Source organism: Takifugu flavidus, chromosome 5 (assembly GCF_003711565.1).
Source record: "Takifugu flavidus isolate HTHZ2018 chromosome 5, ASM371156v2, whole genome shotgun sequence".
NCBI classification, from domain to species: domain Eukaryota; kingdom Metazoa; phylum Chordata; class Actinopteri; order Tetraodontiformes; family Tetraodontidae; genus Takifugu; species Takifugu flavidus.
Genome location: NC_079524.1, coordinates 15,106,894 through 15,129,552, shown reverse-complemented (window position 1 = coordinate 15,129,552; position 22,659 = coordinate 15,106,894). Strand labels below are relative to the sequence as shown.

The 22,659-nt window shown below is 41.7% G+C and overlaps 1 protein-coding gene across 1 annotated transcript; it reads right to left on the bottom strand.

Moving 5' to 3' along the window:
* Positions 1 to 1,105: 1,105 nt before the first annotated feature.
* arid3c (AT rich interactive domain 3C (BRIGHT-like)) lies at positions 1,106 to 21,997 on the bottom strand. Its single transcript, XM_057033332.1, has 8 exons — positions 21,059 to 21,997; positions 19,106 to 19,136; positions 17,542 to 17,614; positions 14,959 to 15,142; positions 9,120 to 9,364; positions 8,767 to 9,036; positions 3,883 to 3,972; positions 1,106 to 2,950 (listed from the first exon to the last, which is right to left on the bottom strand). Exons 1-8 carry the CDS (start codon positions 21,631 to 21,633, stop codon positions 2,757 to 2,759), a joined length of 1,662 nt encoding a protein of 553 aa, XP_056889312.1. The 5' UTR covers positions 21,634 to 21,997; the 3' UTR covers positions 1,106 to 2,756.
* Positions 21,998 to 22,659: the final 662 nt, after the last annotated feature.

The window sequence follows — 22,659 nt, the reverse complement described above, 5'->3', positions numbered from 1 at the left end:
TTTCCCCGAGGACAAACAACCAGCATTCCTACAGACAATTCAATCTGAGAAATAAATAAATACACATAATAAAGTGATATCTGTCTAAACATTATCAGCATAGCTCAAATACACTTGAACAGTAAAGTTATTTCATGACATAAGTTATTCATCTTAATCACATGCACTTGCTTATGGTATAAAAGTTCATGTTTACTTGTTTTGTGATAATTACACAGTAACATGTACAGCAGAGGAACAGGCATGAAGAAATTGTCATGAATCACAATGGTTGATGTCTGTGGATTCAGATTTTATTGGATATTTTAGCTTCAACCTTCATCCTGTGTCACCGTTCATGAAGACTGAAGTCTTAACTGTGTCTTTTTATTTAAATGACCCACAACAAGGTTTCCATTGTTTAGGGGGAAAAATGCCCTGTTTGTTCTCATAATTCTATTATGAGAGCCCAAATGTTTGAATGTGTCCATATTTAAAGAACTCAAGGAGTGAACACCTTTACACAACTCAAACAAATTAGTTCAGAAGAATATATTTTTTGGTTTGATCTGAGGGAAGAATTCAAGGAACAACGAACTCTATTAAACTTGAAGATAATAAATGACAAAAGTACCTTCTTTTTAAGGGTTTAAAAAGGTGCTTTCACCATGCATGCATCCATCATCCCTTAAACGTTATTTATTAATAACTGGAGGTGGGGACCAAGCTCATACTCTGCATTACGTCCACTCGTACATGGGCAGGTTCTCCAGTCCAACATGCTTTTGGACTGGTCCTCTGAAGTTGCCGTTTAAGGTGTGGTGTTCGGGTCTGTGGGACCCATTTTCACTTTTTATTAAAAGAAAAATGATCAAATTAATTAATTTTTCAAACTGAGACTTACTGACTTTGGTTCATTTTCTGTGAACAACATATATCACCTCTCATTTTGATGTGCACCTGAATGGGTTAAATTTCAAGTTCAAAGAAATAAAAGTCAGTAGTTTTGAAAAACCTTGCTTCTCTTGTAAATTGGTTTCCACTCATATCTTGATTTTAATTGATTTTCTTTATTATGTTTTAAATAATAAGTTATAAATGTGACCTAACAAAGGTAAAGGGCAAATATTGACCATATATATTGTTTATACTGCTCGTAATAAACATCTGTTTAGTATTTTAACATAAAAGTGTTGATTGTGAGGCATTAAAAGCCACAAAATGCAACGGGTCCATCAGACCCACAAACGCTGGCTGAATAACAACAATATGAACATTACACAAGGGTTAAACCTGCGATCTTCTTGCTGTGTGATCGTAATCTCATTTCTTTCGTCACCGAAAACTACATATAATTCAACACACCAGTGCCAACTAGTGGTGTTAATCTGTCCCGACAGTGACACAAATCAAAATCAAATCAAATCAATCTTTACTTATATAGCGTCTTATACAATCAAAATTGTTTCAAGGCGCTTTCCAGAATCCCAGAGCCCAACCCCAGACAAGCAACAGTGGCAAGGAAAAACTCCCCTTTAACAGGAATAAACCTTGAGCAGGACCAGGCTCATGTAGGGGGACCCTGCTGCTGATGGCCGGCTGGGTAGAGAGAGAAGAGAGAGAAGAGAGAGGAGAGGAGAGGAGAGGAGAGGAGAGGAGAGGAGAGGAGAGGAGAGGAGAGGAGAGGAGAGGAGAGGAGAGGAGAGGAGAGGAGAGGAGAGGAGAGGAGAGGAGAGGAGAGGAGAGGAGAGGAGAGGAGAGGAGAGGAAACCATTACCCAGTGGGGTGACAGAGGCCTGTCAGGTGATCATGTTTCCGGACCCCGGCAGCCTTGGCCTATAACAGCATAGCTAAGATGTGACCTAACGATTAGACGACCCCCTAAGTATGGTAATTTGTCTATCTATGATAGTAACTGGAACTACAGAATTAGTAACAATAAGCTTTAGCAATAACACAGTGCTGACCTGTTCTGTGAGGTTCGCATGATCTTCCCGTGCGTTCTCCTGCTTTCACCTACAGTCTCCAGACATGCATTTGGAGGATATGTATGTAAAGAAAAGACCATAAGAAAAGATCATAATGAACTACAAGAAGAACTACAGCAAGATCAGTAACATCACTGGGATTTTCCATCATGTTTAGAGTGATGACTTTCCGGCCTTTTTGGAAACATGGGCAAGAACCTTTCAATTCTGATCATTTTCAAACTAATTGAGTTCATAACATGTGTAATATCTGTAGCATTAGAACGTCATGATCCCGCAGCCATAAACATGCCTTCAACATGGCTGTAGTTAATCCAGTTTCCAATGTACTCATCTTCATTTGTCACAAATATTTAAGTGGAAGAGTTTACAGTGTGTGAAAATGCAACTGTCCATTGCAGGTTTAGCCCGGCTCAGATGATCAGAGTATGCAAATCGATCACTGGTACAATAACTGATATCTGAGTATCAGGAGAATGTCACTAAAGCTGCTCAGAGACTTAGAATCCAATACGTTTTAGTCTTTCTCATGAAATGATCATGACAATGTCATTTATTCTTGATAGTTAGAACCGATCAAAGGTGATTACTAATGTGTACAAACAGGAACAAAAAGAGGAGGATAAATATTTAACTGTACACAACACATACTTAAAAATGCATACATAAAACGTATTTGATTATTTAAATGTTGGATATTAAATTATTGTAAATACTGCCATTACTATTCAGGGATCTTCTTTAATTGCAAAATATGACCATAATGTTCTGTGCACTTGTGAGTCCTCACTACTGGTGAAAAGCAGAAGCCCCAGGGGAAGACTTTCGGTGTCCTTGGAGTGAGGAAGAGGATGGAGAAGAGGATAAAGAGCAGGAGGGCTGGAACTGTGGGGGACTATTCATTCGCCTATCCGGGGGGTTACTGTGTCTGCCGTGGTACTCTGTCACTGCTGCTATTGCCAGCTGCTGAGCAAACAGGACACCTGAGAACCAATATTGAACATTCAGAATCAAACTCTCAGTCTGGTTTGGGATTCAATTCAGACCACTGGAAATCCAAACAGTGCCAATATTAAAACAACTGGTCTAGTTGATCCTGACATCCAGAGATACTGTTCAAAACAGTCCATTGAAGTCAGAAATATGGTTTTGGTGTCAGATTTGTTTTTAATATTCAAGAAAACAGTTTGTCCTTCTTGAGGACTAATTGTGTTAAGAAGATACTGTATCTGTCAGCACCTTCACTCGCATTGATCTGATGTATGAATAATAGCTAAATTTAATGGCAATAAAAGTCAAATTTTACCCAAATAGATGAAATGAAACCACATTTTAAAGCAGCAGTGCTGAGACAATACTAAAGTATTCAGTAAATCACCGCACTTTTCCACCTGAATGTGTTTTCTATTAAAAGAGCACAATGTAAAATATACACATAGTATATGTAGTCTTAAGTACCGGTAAAGTATAATTTTATCACATTTTTGTGTTTCGTGTGTGTTTGGAAGTCACGTCTTGTCTTACAGCTGATGTTTTATAATCTGTAATAAGTGCAAATGTCATTATGGTGACTGCTTGTGGAAAGTGGACTGAAATGATGATGAACAGCCAACATATGTATAACCTGACCCAGTCCTCATATGTTAAAGTAGAGAGCAGTAATTGCCTCAAGATGCAAGCATTTAAACCCACCCACACTGCAGGCAGACAAAAGAAAATAAGCCCAATCGACCTCAAATCCACAGGCCCAATTTTGAGATACTTAGCTTTTTTAACTCTATTGGACTCCCACTTCATTGCAATAGATTTTATTGCAAAGACATCAAATTGCAAAGAGGACTAAGCACCAGGGTGCTGCTATAACTTATTGAATTTCCTGCCTCCAATTACATCAGCAAATGCCCCCTCTATTTACCTGTGTAGACAACTCCATTTATTTCTATTGACATGTTGATGCTGCTAATGCCATTGGTAGACAGGTTCAATGTGGTCTCTTGTCTATCATCTGTCAAGAGAGGAGGCAGAGAACAAGAAGGGGAAAAACTCAATATGTGCATTTAGAAAGTGAACAGTAGAAGCAGGAGCAGCCTGATGAAGTATTGGTGATAATTCATTGAGTGACAGAATAAAGCGAGATGCTGAGGAAAATAACTGCTGACAACAGTTTGTAAATGTCAGTAACAGGCTAATCCTGGAGCACTTGTAAATCTGGATGTATGAGTGCGGTTTTGAAATAAAATTTGGGAAGAAAATGGAGCACACAGTGCTCTCAGTGAGCTGCAGTAATATTAAACCATCACATTTGAGTATCTAACACTGCTTCTGCACCTGTACCTGCTCCACTCACCTCAGCACCACCCCTGAATCATGGTCTTGTCTTTTCACTGCAAACCTTCTTATTCCTTCCATCCTCTCTGCCTTTCTGTCAATTGCAGCATCTACTCTTCATTTTAGCACAGATCAGGTCTGCCAGCCTCTGGGCTCCTGCTGAACTCCATCCAGGTTTTTTCACATGCTGCATTTGTTTCACTCACTCATCACCTACACAAATCTTCCTCATCAAATTCTGGGTTGCAGCACATTGATGAAGCATTCCGCTGCTAGGAAGTTTTTTTCTGCTGACAATTTTTTTCTGTAGTACTTCCTGGTCCATTTACTTAGCGTGTACTTAAACCCAATTAACACCAGACTGATTAACATGTAGAACCAAACTCCTGCTTTTCTTTACCATACTTCATTAAAATAACATTGTTGTTAAAGGAGGACAGTAGTTACAGTATAAGTTGAACATTGAGCAGAGGGGGAACAGACTATTTAAAGTAAAAATTATGATCTTACCAATACATTGAGAAAAGATTTCCGCCACAGTAGCTAATTTTTGAAGGGATACATTTCATCCAGAACAAATATTGCATGACCCAGGGCTAAAGAGTGTGGATACACTGATAATGAGGTAACTGAACAGGACACTAGAAGTATAAGAACTGCTAAAAAAGAGAAAGGAAACATTTCATGATCACTGTGTCACTCCAAGTTGATGACATTTCCGGGACTTTAACACGTCCTCTTCGGAATCAATAATGTTTGTGAAGAAATTTCACCTGCTGTTGTGCAAGTGGGACAGACAACCAGTTTAACGAAGAGATGACTACCAGGTCACCGCCATTAAGGTGTGGATTTGTAGTTGGGGGCCACAAGTCAGTTCCCTTTGGTTGTCTCTATTGATTCTTGGCTCAGCAGTCCAGTTGGCATTTGCCAGAGAGTACCAGAATTGACATAATCACTGCTGCTGCCCTGTTAGCCCTCATGACCAGTTTGGTAGTGGTGCAGCAGCTTTAGTCTAACTGCAGAAGGATTAATTATGCAATCAATGGCAAAGGTCTGATAGAACTTGATTCAGGGGAATATTTCTGGAAGCTGAACGTTCTGACCTGGCCCATGTTTTGGAGCTGGCTCAAATTCTTCTGACATCGGTGTTGGTAATACAGAAACACTTATATCTCGCTCCTGGGAGGGAAAATCATAATTAAATCCATCCCTCTTTTGACAGCTCTTTCCTTGGGGAGGTCACAGTCTGTGTTTGTGTGTTGGGGCCTGGAACCCATCCTAGATGCCTTCAGCGGGAGAGGAGGCCACACCATGGACAAGTCACTGGTTACCTTGAAGGGAAATGATGGTGGAAAATATCCTAGACTCACTTCAAAAGGACCATGTTTGTAGTTGCACTGGTGAGGGAATTTTGGGCACACTTGCTCCACAGCAGATGCCCACTCTATTGCAGCCTCCAGCTCCGGTCATTGGTCATTTTTCTGGTCATTGGGCAGTTGTATGTGGGTGATAGGAAGTGCCTCAGCCCACCACCTCTGTTTAAGGATGGTTTTTCCAATTTGACATGAATGGCTTCCTTGACATCCCTCTCAAACCAGCAGTCTTCTCTGGCCAGTACCCTTACTTGGCTGTCCTCAAAGGAGTGCCCGCTCTCCTTTAGGTGTAAGTGGACTGCTGAGTCCTGACCTGAAGAGGTGGCACGTCTGTGTTGTACCATCTTCTGTGGAGAGGTTGTTTGGTTTCACCAATGTACAGTTCCTTGCATTCCTCCTGGCACTGTATAGCATGAACGACATTACATTGTTTATGTCTTGGTCTTTCGAGTGTACCAGCCTCTGTCTGAGAGTGTTACTTGGTTTAAACTGAACCAGCATGTCATGTTTTTGGAGGATCCTCCTAAATTTCTCAGAGACCCTGGAGAGATAGGGGATCGAAACGCTGTGGCGTTTGTTTTTCTCCTCTTCTTTGCTGGGGTCTGGTTTTCTTGAGGTCTTGGTGAAGGCCCAGTCTGGGTAACCACATGTTTTGAGAGCTGTCTTAATGTGGTCCTGTTCCTTCTTTCTGCCTTGGGATGTGGTGGGTATTTCTTTGGCCCAGTGTTGGAGGGTTTTGATCACTCCCAACTTGTGTTCCAGTGTGTGGTGAGAGTCAAACTGGAGGTACTGGTCGATATGTGTAGGTTTTCTGTAGACTTCAATGGTGAGGTTTCTGTCCTTGAGTGATCTTGACTGCCCTGGATAACTATGACCTGGACTTGCCCTTCTCCACGTCTACATTCAGCCTGTTTTTTGAAGGGTTTAATGTGGGTAAGGATCTTTCAGGTAGGAAATCAATTCAACAATCAAATGTATATTGAGGTGGTGGAGGAAGAGGAAGATCCTTATTAGAATACCGAGCTGGGTCATGGTAGGCAAAGTAGGCATTACTGATGGAAAAAAACAGGGGTGGCTTAAGACAATGACTTGTTATCATAATGTGATCAAGTTAAACTGAATTAGTCTGCTTGAGTGCCAGAGAGCTCAAGAAGGGTTGAAATCATCACTGAGTTAGTGGCTAAATAACTACCATTAACGGCTGTAGCACTGTGAGGAATGTTAAGGGTCTCTAGTTTGAGAACTAAGTGCAGGGCTAAATTCTAATCTATAACCCATAACATTCTGCATCTAATTATCTAGAAAGTTCAGAAAAAACAGAAATGACTTCTGGTTTGGTCAAAGTTTGGGTAATCAGAATCAGCAAAATTTTGGTACATTTGGCTACACTCTGCAAGAGGAAGGGAAAAGGCCCTGGCTGATCACAATACAAACACTCGCCTGAAGCAGCAGGGTGGTTTAGTGGGACAGAGATACACTACTGTGTGGGTGGCCCATTTACACAGGTGAGCCACTTGCACAGGTGAGGCAGGTGGTGCCTTAGTACACTGGGCAATTAGTCTAATCGTGGCCTGGGTGGAAAGAGGAAATTGACAAGAACCACCTCAGGTTGGCAAATATGAATCCTAATAGAAACAGGAGATTCAAGGTTAGTTGTTGATCTTTCCAGCCTGCTCCACCAACAGTGTTCTGGACTCAATTAAGTAAACCACCACCACACTGCTCCACTGGTGGAGACAACAAAAACCCATTCCCAAGGGTTTCTCAAATGATATGGATAATGTAGCACGTTCTTAAGATTTGCAGCAAATTCAGTAGCCATTCATGTTAGTGACTGGTTAGCTGTTCTACCTACTGCCTTAGCTGGGGCTTCGAGAGAACACTAGAATACCATAGAAGTGCTCCAGGTCCGGAGTGTAGGATTCGTGGGCTGAGCTGGTGATCCTGGAGAGAAGATTTGAGTGAGTTTGGCCTTGTTTTTGGCAGAAAGTGCCCTGAGTAACACCATGCTGACTGACCAGTGAGCTTTGTAAGGACAGAGCCCCTTGCTTTTGTTTCGTTTCGTTTTCTGTCGCTTATCCAGATCCGGGTCGCGGGGGCAGCAGCTTCAGGAGGGATGCCCAGACAGTGTCAACATAGCTGGTTCGGGCTGGGCCACCAAGCGCTCGCCATCGAACCCTGGCTCCAGGGTGGGGCCCCGGTAACCCTCCGGGCCAGGTACGCGGCTTCTCTTTTAGATGTTCCATGATGGGTCTTGAACCATTCTTTGTCTGACCCTTCATCTAGGACCAATCTGCCTTGGGAGACCCTACCAGGGGCAAACTGCCCTGGACAGCATAGCTCCCAGGCTCATTAGGGTACGCAAACTCCTCCACCACAATAAGGTGATGGTTCACGGAGGAGTTGCTTTCGTTGCTTTCGAGAGCCCCTTGCATCTGAGATTATATGGACCTGTCCATTGGTTCATGCCATTGCATCATAAACCACTGGCAGAGGTGAGACTGAGGAGTCCAAAATACTTCCTTGGTAGAGATAAACAAATGTGTTCAGGGGGTCCATGGAGCCGAAAGCCTGAATAAATTTATCTCCTGGTAAGTGGTGCAATCTGACAAGAAGTGAGTTTTCTATTGGAGGCTTTTCACCACTCTTGACAAGGTGAGATGCAGGAAGTCTGAGCAAGAGCAGGTGTGGGGATCAAACAGCCTGTAGCATCACCCCTGCACCCAGAAATCCTCAGACACACATGAAGGAAAGTAGTACAGTAGGTGGCTCGTTGCTGCTGTATACTAATCAATGCTATCAGTCACTACTAAAATTGAATACTGTGCAAAATCTTAGAACCTAAGATTTTTACACTTATTTATTCATTTAAGTCTGGATCACTCAAGGTTTAACAATAGAAAGACAAAGTAAAAGACTGTACTAATTATTAGGAATATCATCTCTATTTCCAGAATTCTGCTACCCAACATAATATCCATGATTAAAAAGAGAAACAAGATGAGATTTTTGTTTGTGTTTAGTATTAGAATTTTTAAGGCACAAAAGACATAGACACAGGCAAACACAGAGACAAGTGAGTTAATGATTTACTTTACCTCTGTTACCTAGTTTAACATTGAGGGGAAAGTGGGTCGTCATCGCCAGCATGTTCTTCTCCAAGGCGTGTTGCACAATCCTCTGCTCTCCAGCCACCATCATCAAGTTTTTTTCTTGCTGATCACTAATGATCTTTTCTTGCAACTGCTCCTGGGCTGCTGTTTGCACAGCTGGAGTGGCCTGTACAGCTATAACAGTGGAACTGGGAGGACTCGACAACACAGGCTGAGTCGTTTGGTTTGGCATGTAGCTGGACTTCATGGGCTTTTCTGCAATAAAAGGCAATAAGGTCTATATGTGGAATTGTGTTTTGAAGCCTTATAAATAGGTGTATATAGTTATATATGTTTACCTTTCTTGATGACAGGCACTTGAGAGATATGGGCAGTGTTGTAAGTGGGCATGGCTAAGTGTGACAGCTGTATCTTTGTTGGGGACAGGACATTGGGGGTGCCCACAGGAGAGTAATTGAAGATGTTGGCACCATAGCTCTGCCGACGGCCTTCTCGGCGGTTGCTGTCAATAGCAGCCTGAAGCTCACTGGGGGAACTCAATCCCTTCTTTTCACATTCATATGGATAGAGGTATTTCATATACCTGCAGGATAGGAAAGTGGTTAAGAATGGAGATATGCAATACATCAAAAGGAACCCCTGACTATGAAGATATTTAAACTTTATTAGATTGCTTTGGGGCATAAACAAATAAGATATATGAATGTCTCAGATTTCATTATATTTAATCTAATAAGATATTTTAGTAGAAACTCGGGCTTACATGCACACAGTCAGGGTAAAGTGCGACTGGTGGAAGAGGCTCACATAGAGAGGGCAATGATGTCTGTGTAGATTCTCAATCATCCAGGTCATCGTTATCCAAGGTAGTTTTCTCTGTCAACTGGACTGTGTTTCTTCTCTTTGAAAATGTTTCGCCTTCTATCCAGAAAGCTTCTTCAGTTCTGAATTCACTGAGGACCGAGCTTGAAAATATAGCCCCTGTGGACTATTGGCATGTTAATGATCTGAGTGGTCACCTGAGAGTCGTTGGCAGGGTTGTTGGTAGGGTCGTTCACCTAGTTTCGGTTGAGGTGTCTCCCCTTTGTCTGCTGGCTCACTTGGTGGTGAGTCACCAGGTCTCCTGGAATGGTGTGAACGTTTGGTTTGTTGTTGTAAGGAGTGGAAGACTGCATTGTACGTGGGTGATAGGAAGTGCCTCAGCCCAGCTTAAGAAACACAGTCCAGTTCACAGAGAAAATATCTTGGATAGAGGGCAATGATCTATAACACCGGTCTACAATGCTTACTGAGAGGGAGATGTTGTAAAGATACATGATTTCCCACAGCTGTGAGAGGTAATGCAATATCTTATAAATGTGATCATATCATATCATCATGTGATCATTATATTACTGCAATTTGGTTCTCTAAATCAGGAGAAGAGTGCTGAGAGTAGGAAAATGCCCTTTTTGGCAACTGAATCCATCCATATGCCTTTTCCTACTTTTGTCTTCAGTTTCTTTGAGACAAATATCCTTACCTTAAATGTCTTTCATTTGATAATTACACCCTAAAGCAGCACAATGCGTAACTTTGACAATGCAGTGAAAGTAAGTCATGAGTGTGAGTTGTTGAGCATGTTTAGAACAACTTTGATGTACTTGGCCCCAGAATGCAATGTGCAATTAGATATCATGGCGAACAATGGAAAACTCCAACTCCAACTATAGAAAAACTAGAATTTACTTATAAATTATTCTAAACCAAGACACTATTACACTGTTTTGAATGCTCCTTTAAGAATTCCATCCATCCATCCATGCTCTACCGCTTATCCGGGGTCGGGTCGCGGGGGCAGCAGCCTAAGAAGAGAAGCCCAGACTTCCCTCTCCCCAGCTACTTCTTCCAACTCATCCGGAGGGATCCCCAGGCGTTCCCAGACCAGTCGAGAGACATAGTCTCTCCAACGTGTCCTGGGTCTTCCCAGGGGTCTCCGACTGGAGGGACATGCCCTGAACACCTCACCAGGGAGGCGCCCAGGGGGCATCCTAACTAGATGCCCAAGCCACCTCATCTGGCTCCTCTCAACGCGGAGGAGCAGCGGCTCTACTCCGAGCTCCTCCCAGATGGCAGAGCTTCTCACCCTATCTCTAAGGGAGAGCCCAGCCACCCTACGGAGGAAGCTCATTTCGGCCGCTTGTACCCGTGATCTTGTTCTTTCGGTCATTACCCAAAGCTCATGACCATAGGTGAGGGTAGGAACGAGGATCGACCGGTAAATTGAGGTAAATCTCTTCACCACTACGGACCGGTGCAGAGACCTATGAATAGACCTTACCAGGGAGGCTGAGGAGTGTGATCCCCCTATAGTTGGAACACACCCTCCGGTCCCCCTTCTTAAAAAGAGGGACTACCACCCCGGTCTGCCAATCCAGCGGCACTGCCCCCGATGTCCACGCGATGTTGCAGAGTCGAGTCAACCACGACAGCCCTACAACATCCAGAGCCTTAAGGAACTCTGGGTGGATCTCATCCACCCCCGGGGCCTTGCCACCGAGGAGTTTTTTGACTACCTCGGCAACTTCAGATAGGCACTCATATCTCCAGAGATATGAGAGCCTATCCCCAGGTCTCCCGGCCCTACTTCCTCACTGGAAGGCGTGTTGGTGGGATTGTGGAGGTCCTCGAAGTATTCCTTCCACGGATCCACAACATCCCGAGTTGAGGTCAGCAGCACACCATCACCACTATACACAGTGTTGACAGGCTTCCCCTTCCTCAGACGCCTGATGGTGGTCCAGAACCTTTTCGAGGCCGTCCGAAAGTCGTTCTCCATGGCCTCACCGAACTATTCCCATGCCCCGGTCTTTGCCTCGGCAACAGCCGTAGCTGCACTCCGCTTGGCCTGTCGGTACCTATCTGCTGCCTCAGGAGTCCCACAGGCCAGTAAGGCCCGATACGACTCCTTCTTCAGCTTGACGGCATCCCTCACGTTCGGGCATTGCCGCCACGACAGGCACCAACCACCTTGCGGCCACAGCACCAGTCAGCCGCCTCAACAATGGAGGCACGGAACATGGTCCACTCAGACTCAATGTCCCCTGCCTCCCCCGGGACATGGTCAAAGCTCTCCCAGAGGTGTGAGTCGAAGCTCCTTTTGACAGGAGACTCTGCCAGGCGTTCCCAGCAGACCCTCACAACACTTTAGGGCCTGCCGGGTCTGTCTGGCATCCTTCCCCACCATCGGAGCCAACTCACCTGTAAGAATTGTTCCCCAAAATCAAATAAGGCTTAAATGTCTTCATAGTCAGATTTCCCATTAACAGCAAAGTAACATGCTGATTCAGAATAGAATACTTCATAGATTATAATATTGTATTTATAGTTATCTACAATTAAATGATGCGTCTTTGGTGGACCACATAAAATACTATTATAGATAAACAAATTACAAACGTAAGCAAAAGAATATAAATAAAATAATCTGAAGCAATAAGAAGTAGGTTCTTAGTAGAACCACTGCATGGCCATAAAAATGTCTGGTCAGTTCTTATTAATTTGAAGTGTTTGTTGTTATAGGAGCAAGGTTTTTAAAGATTTAAAGTGAAATGAAAATGGGCAGTCCTGATATTATGAGACTCTAACAGCATTAACTGCCTCTCAGGTTTGGAATCTTGGCCACTTGGTGAAGATCAGTCAATTTGAAATGTTTCAGTCGAGTTTTCGAGATAATCACTTATTATCTGCTCATAGATTCTGACAGTGAACTTGTTTTACTGTCAGAAGCTGGTTTAGATCACATTTAGGTAGATTCCAGTTTGTTCATGTGGTTTCCTCTTCATATAATTCAATTAGTCATGGAGTTTCTCAAGGTTCTGTAATGGGACCAATGGCTAAAAGGGAGTTTTAATGTCACTGTTGCTTACTGAGCAATCAGGCCCTGGGTGACATTCTTGATTTTAGCAGAGTCTATGAACTGAATCATATTTGACAGAACTGAATCGAATCAAATACACACACTTCCGCACGTGTATCTTGGCCAATTTCAGTTGTGAAAAGCCATGTCAGGACCAGAACCAGACACAACCCCAAAAGCTGATCCAACAGGTCATAAACATGAAAAGTCAAAACTACTGAATGAACAGAATCCACGACTTTTAAATGGCAAGATGATCTAATAGGGTGGATTTAAATACCAGAGGACGAAAAAGAGACAATAAGGCCAATTTGGATGAAAAGATAAAGCCAGGGAAATCCCATATTAGCTGACCTGAGATTAAAGATAATGAACAAGCTAAATACCTATGCCCACCTTGGATAACTATTGAGGTTACAAAATACCATGTGAAAATCTAGAAGATAGCAACACAGTCCTGTGAATGATGTCCACTACCAACCAGCCGATGGCAAGAGTGATGCTAGAAGTGTTTGGACATGCAGTGACATGCATGGGCCATGGGAGCATCAACATACAGGCTAATAAAGACAGCAAGTAGAGTGAGCATGCTGCCAGAACTCTAGAAAAGTACCGGAAAGAAATGACCATCACCAGTATGGCACTGTCAACAGGAATAAAAGGAGATAGTTAGGATGTTGGTTGAACAGTCCGAGCAGGGATTGACAAGGACGCAAACTGGACAGACTTGCTCCATGGAGAAGGGGTCCACTGGGACACAGAGCAGATGCTTCTCCACTCGTGACCTCTCAGTGCAACTCAATTTTACATGGTTGGTTTTGTGGCTTTTCTAGTAAGGGTTGCAGGTCTGGGTTCCAAGCATACTGATTAGCCACTATTATTGTTATTATCATTATGTTAATGTCGGTCTGTTAATGTCTCATTGGTTTGACATTACTGAGGACTAACGCATTTCAGAAAACTCCATTCTGCCATTTCTAGCTATGTGGCAGATGACGGACGATGGAGCTATGTGGTGAGACCTGGAATGGGAAGGACGGGAAGTTTTTTAAAGCAAGGACTAGAAGTGGTTTAATCAGCTGGATGCTATTTACAGCACTGAGTGGAAAACCACCACAATCATACTGTTACTGTTACTGAGTTGAACCCTGTAGAGCCTAAACTCTGTAGTGAAAATGTGGCTTCGGCTAACACAAGGATCAGTTTTCACTTAGGATGATGACTGGGCTATACAAGAACTCAGGACACTTGAGGACAGCGAAGCACTAAGAACACCAGAGGGTAGAGGAGCACCAGGGAAGCTAGGAGCAGTGAAAGGCTCAGGAGCTAAACTCATGAGGAGAACATGAAGATACAGAGCTATAATGAGGAAGACAAGGATGTCTGGGAACTGTATTTCTCTGGAGGCTGGCCAGTCAAAAACCAAAAGCCAACCTAGAAGTGCGACCAGACAAGATGCTAACAGGCCATGGAGCAGCTGGCTGGATGCTATGCTAAATTGTGACACCACATGCTGGGAAATGCACGATAAAGCAAAGGCCTGCGAAATAAAATGAACTTAGGGCATCTGTTTTCACATGAAAACTGAAAACATGAGTCAACAAATGCAAGAAGTCCAGAGAGGAGCATGCAGCCTTAAAGTGACTAGCACCAGCACAAAGGAAGGAATTGAATTGCATTGAGCTACTCTCACTAACTCTAAATTGCACTCTTCATTAGATTTTGTTAATGAACACTATCGAGGACATCAATTATCCCCATTAATACTAAGAGCTATTCAGTAACATCTGCTTACAGAATGCTTTTTCTAACTTAGGATACACCAGGGGAGACACTAACTATCTTGGTGGTTGTTCTACAAATGAAACATTTATTAAATTTGTATTATAAAGATATTCCTAAATGAACCCATCTCTAGTCAATTTTGCAAGTTTTTCATTTTGTCAAAAATTAGAAAGAGTATAAACAATAGGAATATTAATGTTAATACTGACACTGCATTTAAATAGCACTGACTCAGAAAACAATCCAATGCTGAAAACATTGGATTTGGATACCTGTTAACATTTTGCCACCATAAAAACAGGAAACCAGTTCCAGTAGTGGCTCTTTTTATTGCAATAGTGGAACAAAGTGACATTGTTTTCCACTCCAGCATGTCAAAAGGAAAAGGATGTGCTGTACATTTAGACCGGCACTGTAGTTCTTATATATTCATATTGTAGGAGGACAATTTGAATCCATGTTATTCGTCATCTGGGGGTATAAGTTGTACTCACTGTGTTCGGAGTGTAAAAGCAGCACTGGTAATAGAGGTGGGAAGGTTAAGTCCTCTAGTAATCTCTCGCCATATTTTCTTATTAATGACTTCCACTAAGCCTCCTTTTTCAACAACAAGCTTGTAGAGCATGTAGAGGTCCAACACCTGCTTGGCCATGATAGGAATCCGATTCACTGGAGTTCCTGCAGAGAGTAAACACCGTATCCAAAATCAATCCTATTAACCATAGCTCTTCACATCAATAGGCTACAGCTTCTTTGGCATGACTTAGTCAAATGATTGACAACTCTATTAAGGCCGGAAATATAACTTTAAAAAAAGAAAACAATCCTGCATCACTGGTAACTGGTGCAGGGTTTTGAAAAGGATTTTACTGTGTCGTAATGAAATAATCTGTTAAACTTTCGGTTAACACAAACCGCATTTGTTAACACTGCCCTTGGTGCATTAAACAGACATGTAATACAGATGGGCATTAAATATGCTCAGACATAGACATAAACATATGCAAAACACATATATCACAAACACAACAATCTATGGAAGTAACAGCAGCTTCTATAAATGATGCACAATCAGCTTCCTCTTTAAGAAAATAATAAGTTTCAAATAATAACTTGTGTCTGCAATTAATGTCAGGCAATAATAGAGAACAATTCACTGTCAGTGAAGAATCCACAATGGCTGACCCTGAGATAATTAACCCACGTTTTGCTGATAGAGTTCCATTGTACACAATGGATTTACCATAATAGCAGATCAATAACTGCAGAAATACAATGCAGCGAGGAGCTAGCAGAGCTCTGAAATATAGTCTGAGGAGGTAAAACCACATCAGAGCAACATATATGTCTTAATTTTACAGAGCTGGCAAGAGGACACGTAAGACAGAAAAAGACTGAGAGGGGATTTTAAGGGCATGTACATGCATGACTGGAAAGGAGTTATTGACTTGAGTGCAAATACTTTTATACTTGAGCAACAACAGTCCGCTCTCAACTGTTACAGTCGTGATTTCAGTTACCGTTGCTGATTAGACAACACCCGACACCACTGTCACACCTCCATATACAGTATATATATATATATAGATAGATCGATAGATTTAGGTAAACACACACATACACACACTGTTTTTTTTTTTTATCTGGCAAAACCTTGAGAGAGCGACAAGTATACAGAAACGAGATTTATGTGTGTTCAATACTCAGCGTGATTCATTTGTCTCTCTGATTCAGCAGCAGATAAAGAAAAAAGAATGAGAATGGAGGCCTTTTGTCAGCACAAACTATCTCACTGGGTCATGTATCATTATGACAATAACCAAAGGTGGACGAGAAGTAAGAAATCCACTTTGCATCGAGTGTAGCAGTCACTTCTTAACGGTTAAGAGGAGTTTTAATGAGAACAGCGTGGAATATCAGTGGGCCGAAGAGTGAATTAAGCTTTTTATGCTTCGCTTTACTGCTGATGTGTTGATGTGTTGTGTCGATAGTGGAATGAGAATTTCTCTTCTTTGGCAATGAAACACTTTAAAACAATGAAATGATTTACATGGTGTCACCAGAGGAACTTACTGTTCATCTCCTTCTGTCTAACCCTCTGAAGACAGGGAGGGCTGAATGCTGTGTATAAGCCACCAAACATCACACCGTGTGTTGAATTGGACATAAATAACCACGAAGCGCCTGGACCTACACAATAAACTCCACTTTTACGACAAGGGCATCAGACCAAAGATACACCAATGGTTCTGCTGGTGAGCAAAGTATCTTTGTAGCTATTTAGTTTTAATCCATCCATCCATCCATTCATCCATCCATCCATCCATCCATCCATCCATCCATCCATCCATCCATCCATCCATCCATCCATCCATCCATCCATTTCTCTCACACCGACTCGACTCTTTTTCCCTGCATCAATATTGATATTCATCCTTTCCTTCATCTTCCTTTTGCATCTGCTTGAACCCTTTAATAGTTACTCCCTAGTCTCCCTTTGCGATGGCTCATCCACCTTGATGTGGCCTCTAACATCCGACCCATTCCAGCCGTGGGCTCTTGCACCCACAGCTGAGCCCTCTGATTTGGGCACTGTCTCCAGATGATTGAACGTGATGCCTGCTAACGCTGAAGTCTTTCATTTGAAAGAACTATTTAAAAAAAAAAAAAAAAAACTTTCCAGACTTGCAGGGATACCCTGACTGGCTTAGACCCCTGAAGTGGCTCTAATGCTTCTTATTTGTCAGTATTAGTAAAAGTACTTTTCCTTCTTTGATTGAATACATCATCACTCTGCTCACATTGAGCAGGAAATCCTCAGTCCTCTCTCCTGAAATTGTTTCCCTGTCTTCTGTTTCTAATTTCATCTTCTTCTCACAACCACTTCACCTGTTATTATATGTCCATCTCTATTCTTAGTCCAGTTTATCTGCTGCACATCCTTCCTTGTTCCGTCCCTCAATCAACTCCATTTCTCCTTTCTTTATGTGGTCCAAATCCTCATTGCAAATCAACCTGTTAATGGGGAAATGGCATATTTTTAAGCATATTTTTTTATCAAAGTTGGAGTCACTCACCACGTTTCTGCATGAAACCAAACAGATCATCAAGGAACTCTTTTCGCTTTTCATCATCATCCAATTCATACAACTGAAACAGAAAGAAAGAAATTTACCAATATTTTACACACATATTTGTTTCAGTATTCCAGTGGGTTATAAACACCTGATGATTGGGTATGTGTCTCCTACATCTACACCCCAATTTTTGGGAGTTTGATAATTTGATGATTTTAGTTTGATAGTTTGATGATTTTAGTTGTTTTTCATTAATTTTCAATAAAGTTTATCATCCCATTTAAAAAAAAACTGGATTATGACCATTAGAAGCAGAAAGAAAAAAGCTCCACTGATACTTTGTGATGTTTAAGGCACTGATTTCTCTCTGTCTTGTGATATGTTGGACGTCACCAAACAAACAAAATATGTTTTATTCATTTTGGACTAACAGTAATGTAGTTTTTCAAAAGGGCAGAGATCTGGGAAAATAATTGATACGATTCTTTATTTGGAGGTCCAGGAGGATTTGCTGCACCGTACTGTTCCATCATGTTGACGCTGCTGAATGATGGTAAAGGAGAAATGCAGATGGTGTAAAGCAGAGGAAACATCTTGAAGGCTGTCGCTGATATTTGGAAACGTCCAAAATATTACATCTCTGGTGATAAGGAAGGCCTGTGCCTTCATCTCCTCCATTATTTTATTATTTTCCCCCTACTTGATGGAAAATGACAACTCCATGCTAGCTGCTATGGTGGCTAGCTGGTCTGAAGAGAGAGAGAGAGAGAAAGAGCACAGTCCTTCTTGGTACATTCGCTCTGCAGCTCAAGGCGGTTGACTCCTGTGTCCCATCACACACTGATGAACTGTTCAAAGTCTTTTCTCCCCGTGTCTCCGATCTACCACACGCCGTCACATGTTGACAGCAGTGATTTGACAGCATTTATCACCTGTGATGGACTGGTTAGCTTTTGCAGTGGTCCATTTGGGCACATGCACTTTACCTTGGCTGGTACCTTGACAACATCGTGCCCTTTGGGGAAACAAAGCAGGGTCGGCCGACAGCAAAGTGAGCAACAATAATCGACAGACAATAACATCAGAGGAGCGTGGACTTCAGATTTTTTCGTTTTCACAACTATCATCTTATATTAAGTCTAAACTCAGAACCTCAACCAACTTTTTCTCTGTTCTCTGTAACTGTCATTTACAGGTAGGCATTTGGAAAGGGTCTGGTTTCTTTTCTGCCATGATGGGCACCAAGCAGAGGTGATTGGATCTATGAGACGGCTCCAACACAAGAGAGTGACTGGCCCATTGCATAGGTGCAGTGAAAAGTGCTCCTCCATGGTGCCTGTTGTTGTAACACCCTAGAGAACAAGCCTCCAGAGGTGTTAGTGTGAAGGAGATCTGCAGGAGGTGTTCCACACAATCTTTCTCCGGGTCTACACAGCACTGAATGTCCTTGGACCAAAGTACCTACCGTACTCGATCTGAACGCATCACATGATGGATCTGGACCCCTTGAGGTCATCAGGGGTCGTTTTCAGAAACCAAACCATTTGTCTCTTCTGCTCCCCACCTGTGGAACAAACTTCCTGAACACCTGAGTGCTGTTATGACAGTCAACGCTTTTAAATCAGGCCTAACCTGTATTGGTACCTCCAGCTTTCTCTCTTAAGCACACTTTTATTTTGCTTTGATCCTCTATGACTTTAACATATAATTTTAAACTTGGGTGGGATTCTGTGCCTGCGTGAAGCACTTTGATTAGCCTTGTGCTTAAATTGTGCTGTAGAGATGAAGTTGCTTCTCATTACTGCTGGGAGGATAATAGAATCCACACTCAAGTACGGTGACTAAACCAAGAGCTGTTGGCGGGTCTCTGGTGCCCACAGACATTAGAATGTGTATGAATAAAACACATTTCTTGACATCTTTGACCACTAAACAGACTTCACATTCCAAGTCTGCATTTCCATTCACACAGGAGGAGACAACAACATACAACCAGGTCGGTTTATGGCTTCGTTAAAATGAACTTTTCACTCTATTTTTATGATGTGGCATTTTGAATCATAGTAAACAAGTTGAATCTTTGAAATTAGTCATTAGTAGGAATTAGTGATTTTGTCTTTGTAGCTTTCCTCATGGAATATTTGTGACTGTGATTTATTCTTCATTGATTAAATGAATAGTTTCTTAAAACATTATTGACCAATACGGCCAAAGTTGATGGCTGAATTATTATGTGGTGTTTTTGGTTGTTTTTGGGTTTTTTTACAACTACTTCAAACAAGTCCAGTTAATTTTGTTGAAATATCTTATATAACAAAAATATTCAAATTAAAATTGAAAACAGTGATACTCACTATTCATGCACACAAAAAAATGATTCATTTTCCATAAATTTATGAATTAAAGAATGAAATCCTTTAAATAAAAAAAAGAATAACAAGAATAGAACCCTGTATTATCTCTGAAATTCAGCCCATCCGTATACACCGTAATCAATGTACGGAGACTACATAAATGTATTATACACGCACATAATGTATTTCTGTAAATCGAGGAAAGATTAACAGCAATTATAAGAAAAGCCGCAATCAATTGTTCAAATTGATCATCATCATCATCATTATCAGCTGTTTCTGCCTCCAATCACACAGGCTGTTTAATCTTAAACAGAATTTTTGCCATTAACTTTTGAAGGCATGTTAAAGTAGATCTAAATATAAAATTAAAGAATCAATAAAGAGAAATCTAGAAGCTCTGGAGATATGAGGGAACATCTGAGTGTATTTTAATCAAACACATTTAATCATCTTTATATGTGTGCAATAGATATTTAAAGTGACAACAAAGAGTTCATAAATGAGGATTGGTTCTGCTCTTTATGAGACATTTGCAGCCTCTGAAGTATGTTTAGTTTGTTCGTTCCTCTCTGACTTTTTATTTCAAATGTCATTGTTCTAAGATCAATAATATTGAGTGGCTTTATTGCAATAACTGAACATCTATTTGGACATAAATGACCGCAGTAAGAGTTTAAAGGTTTTATTTCTTGTTAAATGAACCTGCTGAATCTTTTCTTGTGTCAATTAGAAATTGTAACGTTATTAAGGAGCAATTATAACTGCTCAAGTGTAATTTATTTTGTTAATATATGAAATAATTATCATGAAATGTATTAACTCGATGTCATTCTCCCTATATTTTCGACAAACTGACGCCTTTATTCAACTAACTGACCTAAATTGCATCAAACTGATTATTGCTCATTTAAGTAAATACATTTCAGAAGAAATGATAGTAGAAAAAATATTATTTTCTTTTAAGTGTTCGGAGTTCAGGAATTGAATGCTTGTTTAAAGTAACCATTGGTAAACTATTTAAAAACTACTGGATGAAGCTTCTGAATCAAACAAACCTTTGAAGCCGCTGAGTTTTGCCAAGTTTATTGGAAAATAAAATCATTTTATTCGGACTGGAAATGAAGCTTTTTTTCATCAGCTTCATTCACTTATGTTAAAACAAGATGTTCTTCCTTGTGGGTGAGGTTCTCACCTGCTTGAACTGCTCCTCATAGGTCCATCCATGCTGTTGGGTGGACCCGGCTGATGGAGACTCAGCGCACCGCGCAGGGGACACGCACGTTGGGATTGCGGACACCCCAAACATCGGGCTGTTCTGTGGAGGCACACAGAGACCCACGGCCGAGGACTGTCGAAGGTAACTGTTCAATTCGAAGTCTTCGTTGTCCGTCGTCTGCTCTGTAGTCTCAGTCTCATCCGTGTCTTCTTTATCACGTCCCGCATCCGCACTTGGCGCATCCGCATTTTCGTGCGTTCTGCGGATCTTTAGACCTGAGAGTGGAACTCCGGACAACGAGTTGGTAACTTCAGCTGTCAGAACGTCCTGCATCGCGGTTTGGTAGCGGTGGAAAGCCCTCACACGTCGGTTTATGTGGGATTCCACAAAGGAGTGAACCTCCGTCTGCGTCAGGCTGAGCTTCTCCTCCAGAGCCAGACGCGCTGCCTGCTGGCGCTGCAAGTTCTCCATGACCGCCTGGAGCTTCGTACCGGCGCCGCCGTGCTGGGGACACTGCATGCCGGGGAACCTGCTTCGAGAGGACGGCTCAGATCAGCGTCAGTAGCCACCCACTGACTAAAGTTTCCCCGTAAGATGCGCTAAAATGTTGTCAACAGCAGGAATTATGGTCTTAAGTGAGAAATTGAAAAGATCTTGAGCAGAGTTGAGAGTTGAATCTGTTGTTAACCGGAGAGAAAATGTCTTGAGGAAGAGATCAGCCCTCTGGTCAATAATAACTGCTCAGAGAAACTGACCACTGTTTGCTCAGTCAGTGTTACTCAAGTCCAGGACTTCTAAAATAACAGTTTAATTAACAATGAATTACTACTTATTAAACTTTTTAAGACTGTATTCATGCCATGGGGAAAATATTTTGTTGTATCTGCAGAAAAGTGCTAAAACATTGTAAAATAATAAAAAGCATTGCAACGACGTGTGTGTAAAAAGAGATAGAATCTAAATGTGAATACTGATAATGCTGCTATAGTGCTGTAACACAGAAAAAACTTCCGGACCTCTCAGTTATGTGTCATGTTGAACATTTTGAGGTGATGAGGGATGACCTGTGGTTGTGTTGTGGAGGAGCTGCTCTGCAGGGAGGAAGAGGTCCATCTCAGCCTGACTGTCACCCACCACCTCAGAAGAGTCCGTTGGACAGTCCACAACAATGATCCTGCTCAGTCCATCGGCATCAAACATTGTCGAGTTTAAACCTTGTTTTTCAAAACATGAAATATGTCATAACAGAGTATGAAACACAGCATTATTTATTTTTATAATGCTGGAACTTGCAGAATAATCTGGTTTAATATATTTGACATTTAATATTAAAATTGAGTGACAGTCTCAACGATTGTAGTATAAATATTAAATAAGTGATACGCCAATCTTTATTTATTTTCCATTATTAACTGACAGAAACAAAGAGGAATTCTGTGCCTACTAACCATTCTGTGCCCACTGATGAAATGCTACATGGACCTGATTCATTCATGACCTACAGAGGTTCGAAAACTCCGACTGCAGGTAATATTTAATTCAGTG

What these genes read in the sequence shown, in the direction of transcription:
- arid3c (XM_057033332.1), bottom strand. Translation starts at nt 21,633, where the DNA reads ATGCAGTGTCCCCAGCACGGCGGCGCCGGTACGAAGCTCCAGGCGGTC. An exon ending in TGGTTTCATGCAGAAACGTG is followed by an intron (nt 15,143 to 17,541) that starts GTGAGTGACTCC and finishes TACTCTCTGCAG; the next exon opens with GAACTCCAGTGAATCGGATT. An exon ending in AGTGCCTGTCATCAAGAAAG is followed by an intron (nt 9,037 to 9,119) that starts GTAAACATATAT and finishes CTTTTATTGCAG; the next exon opens with AAAAGCCCATGAAGTCCAGC.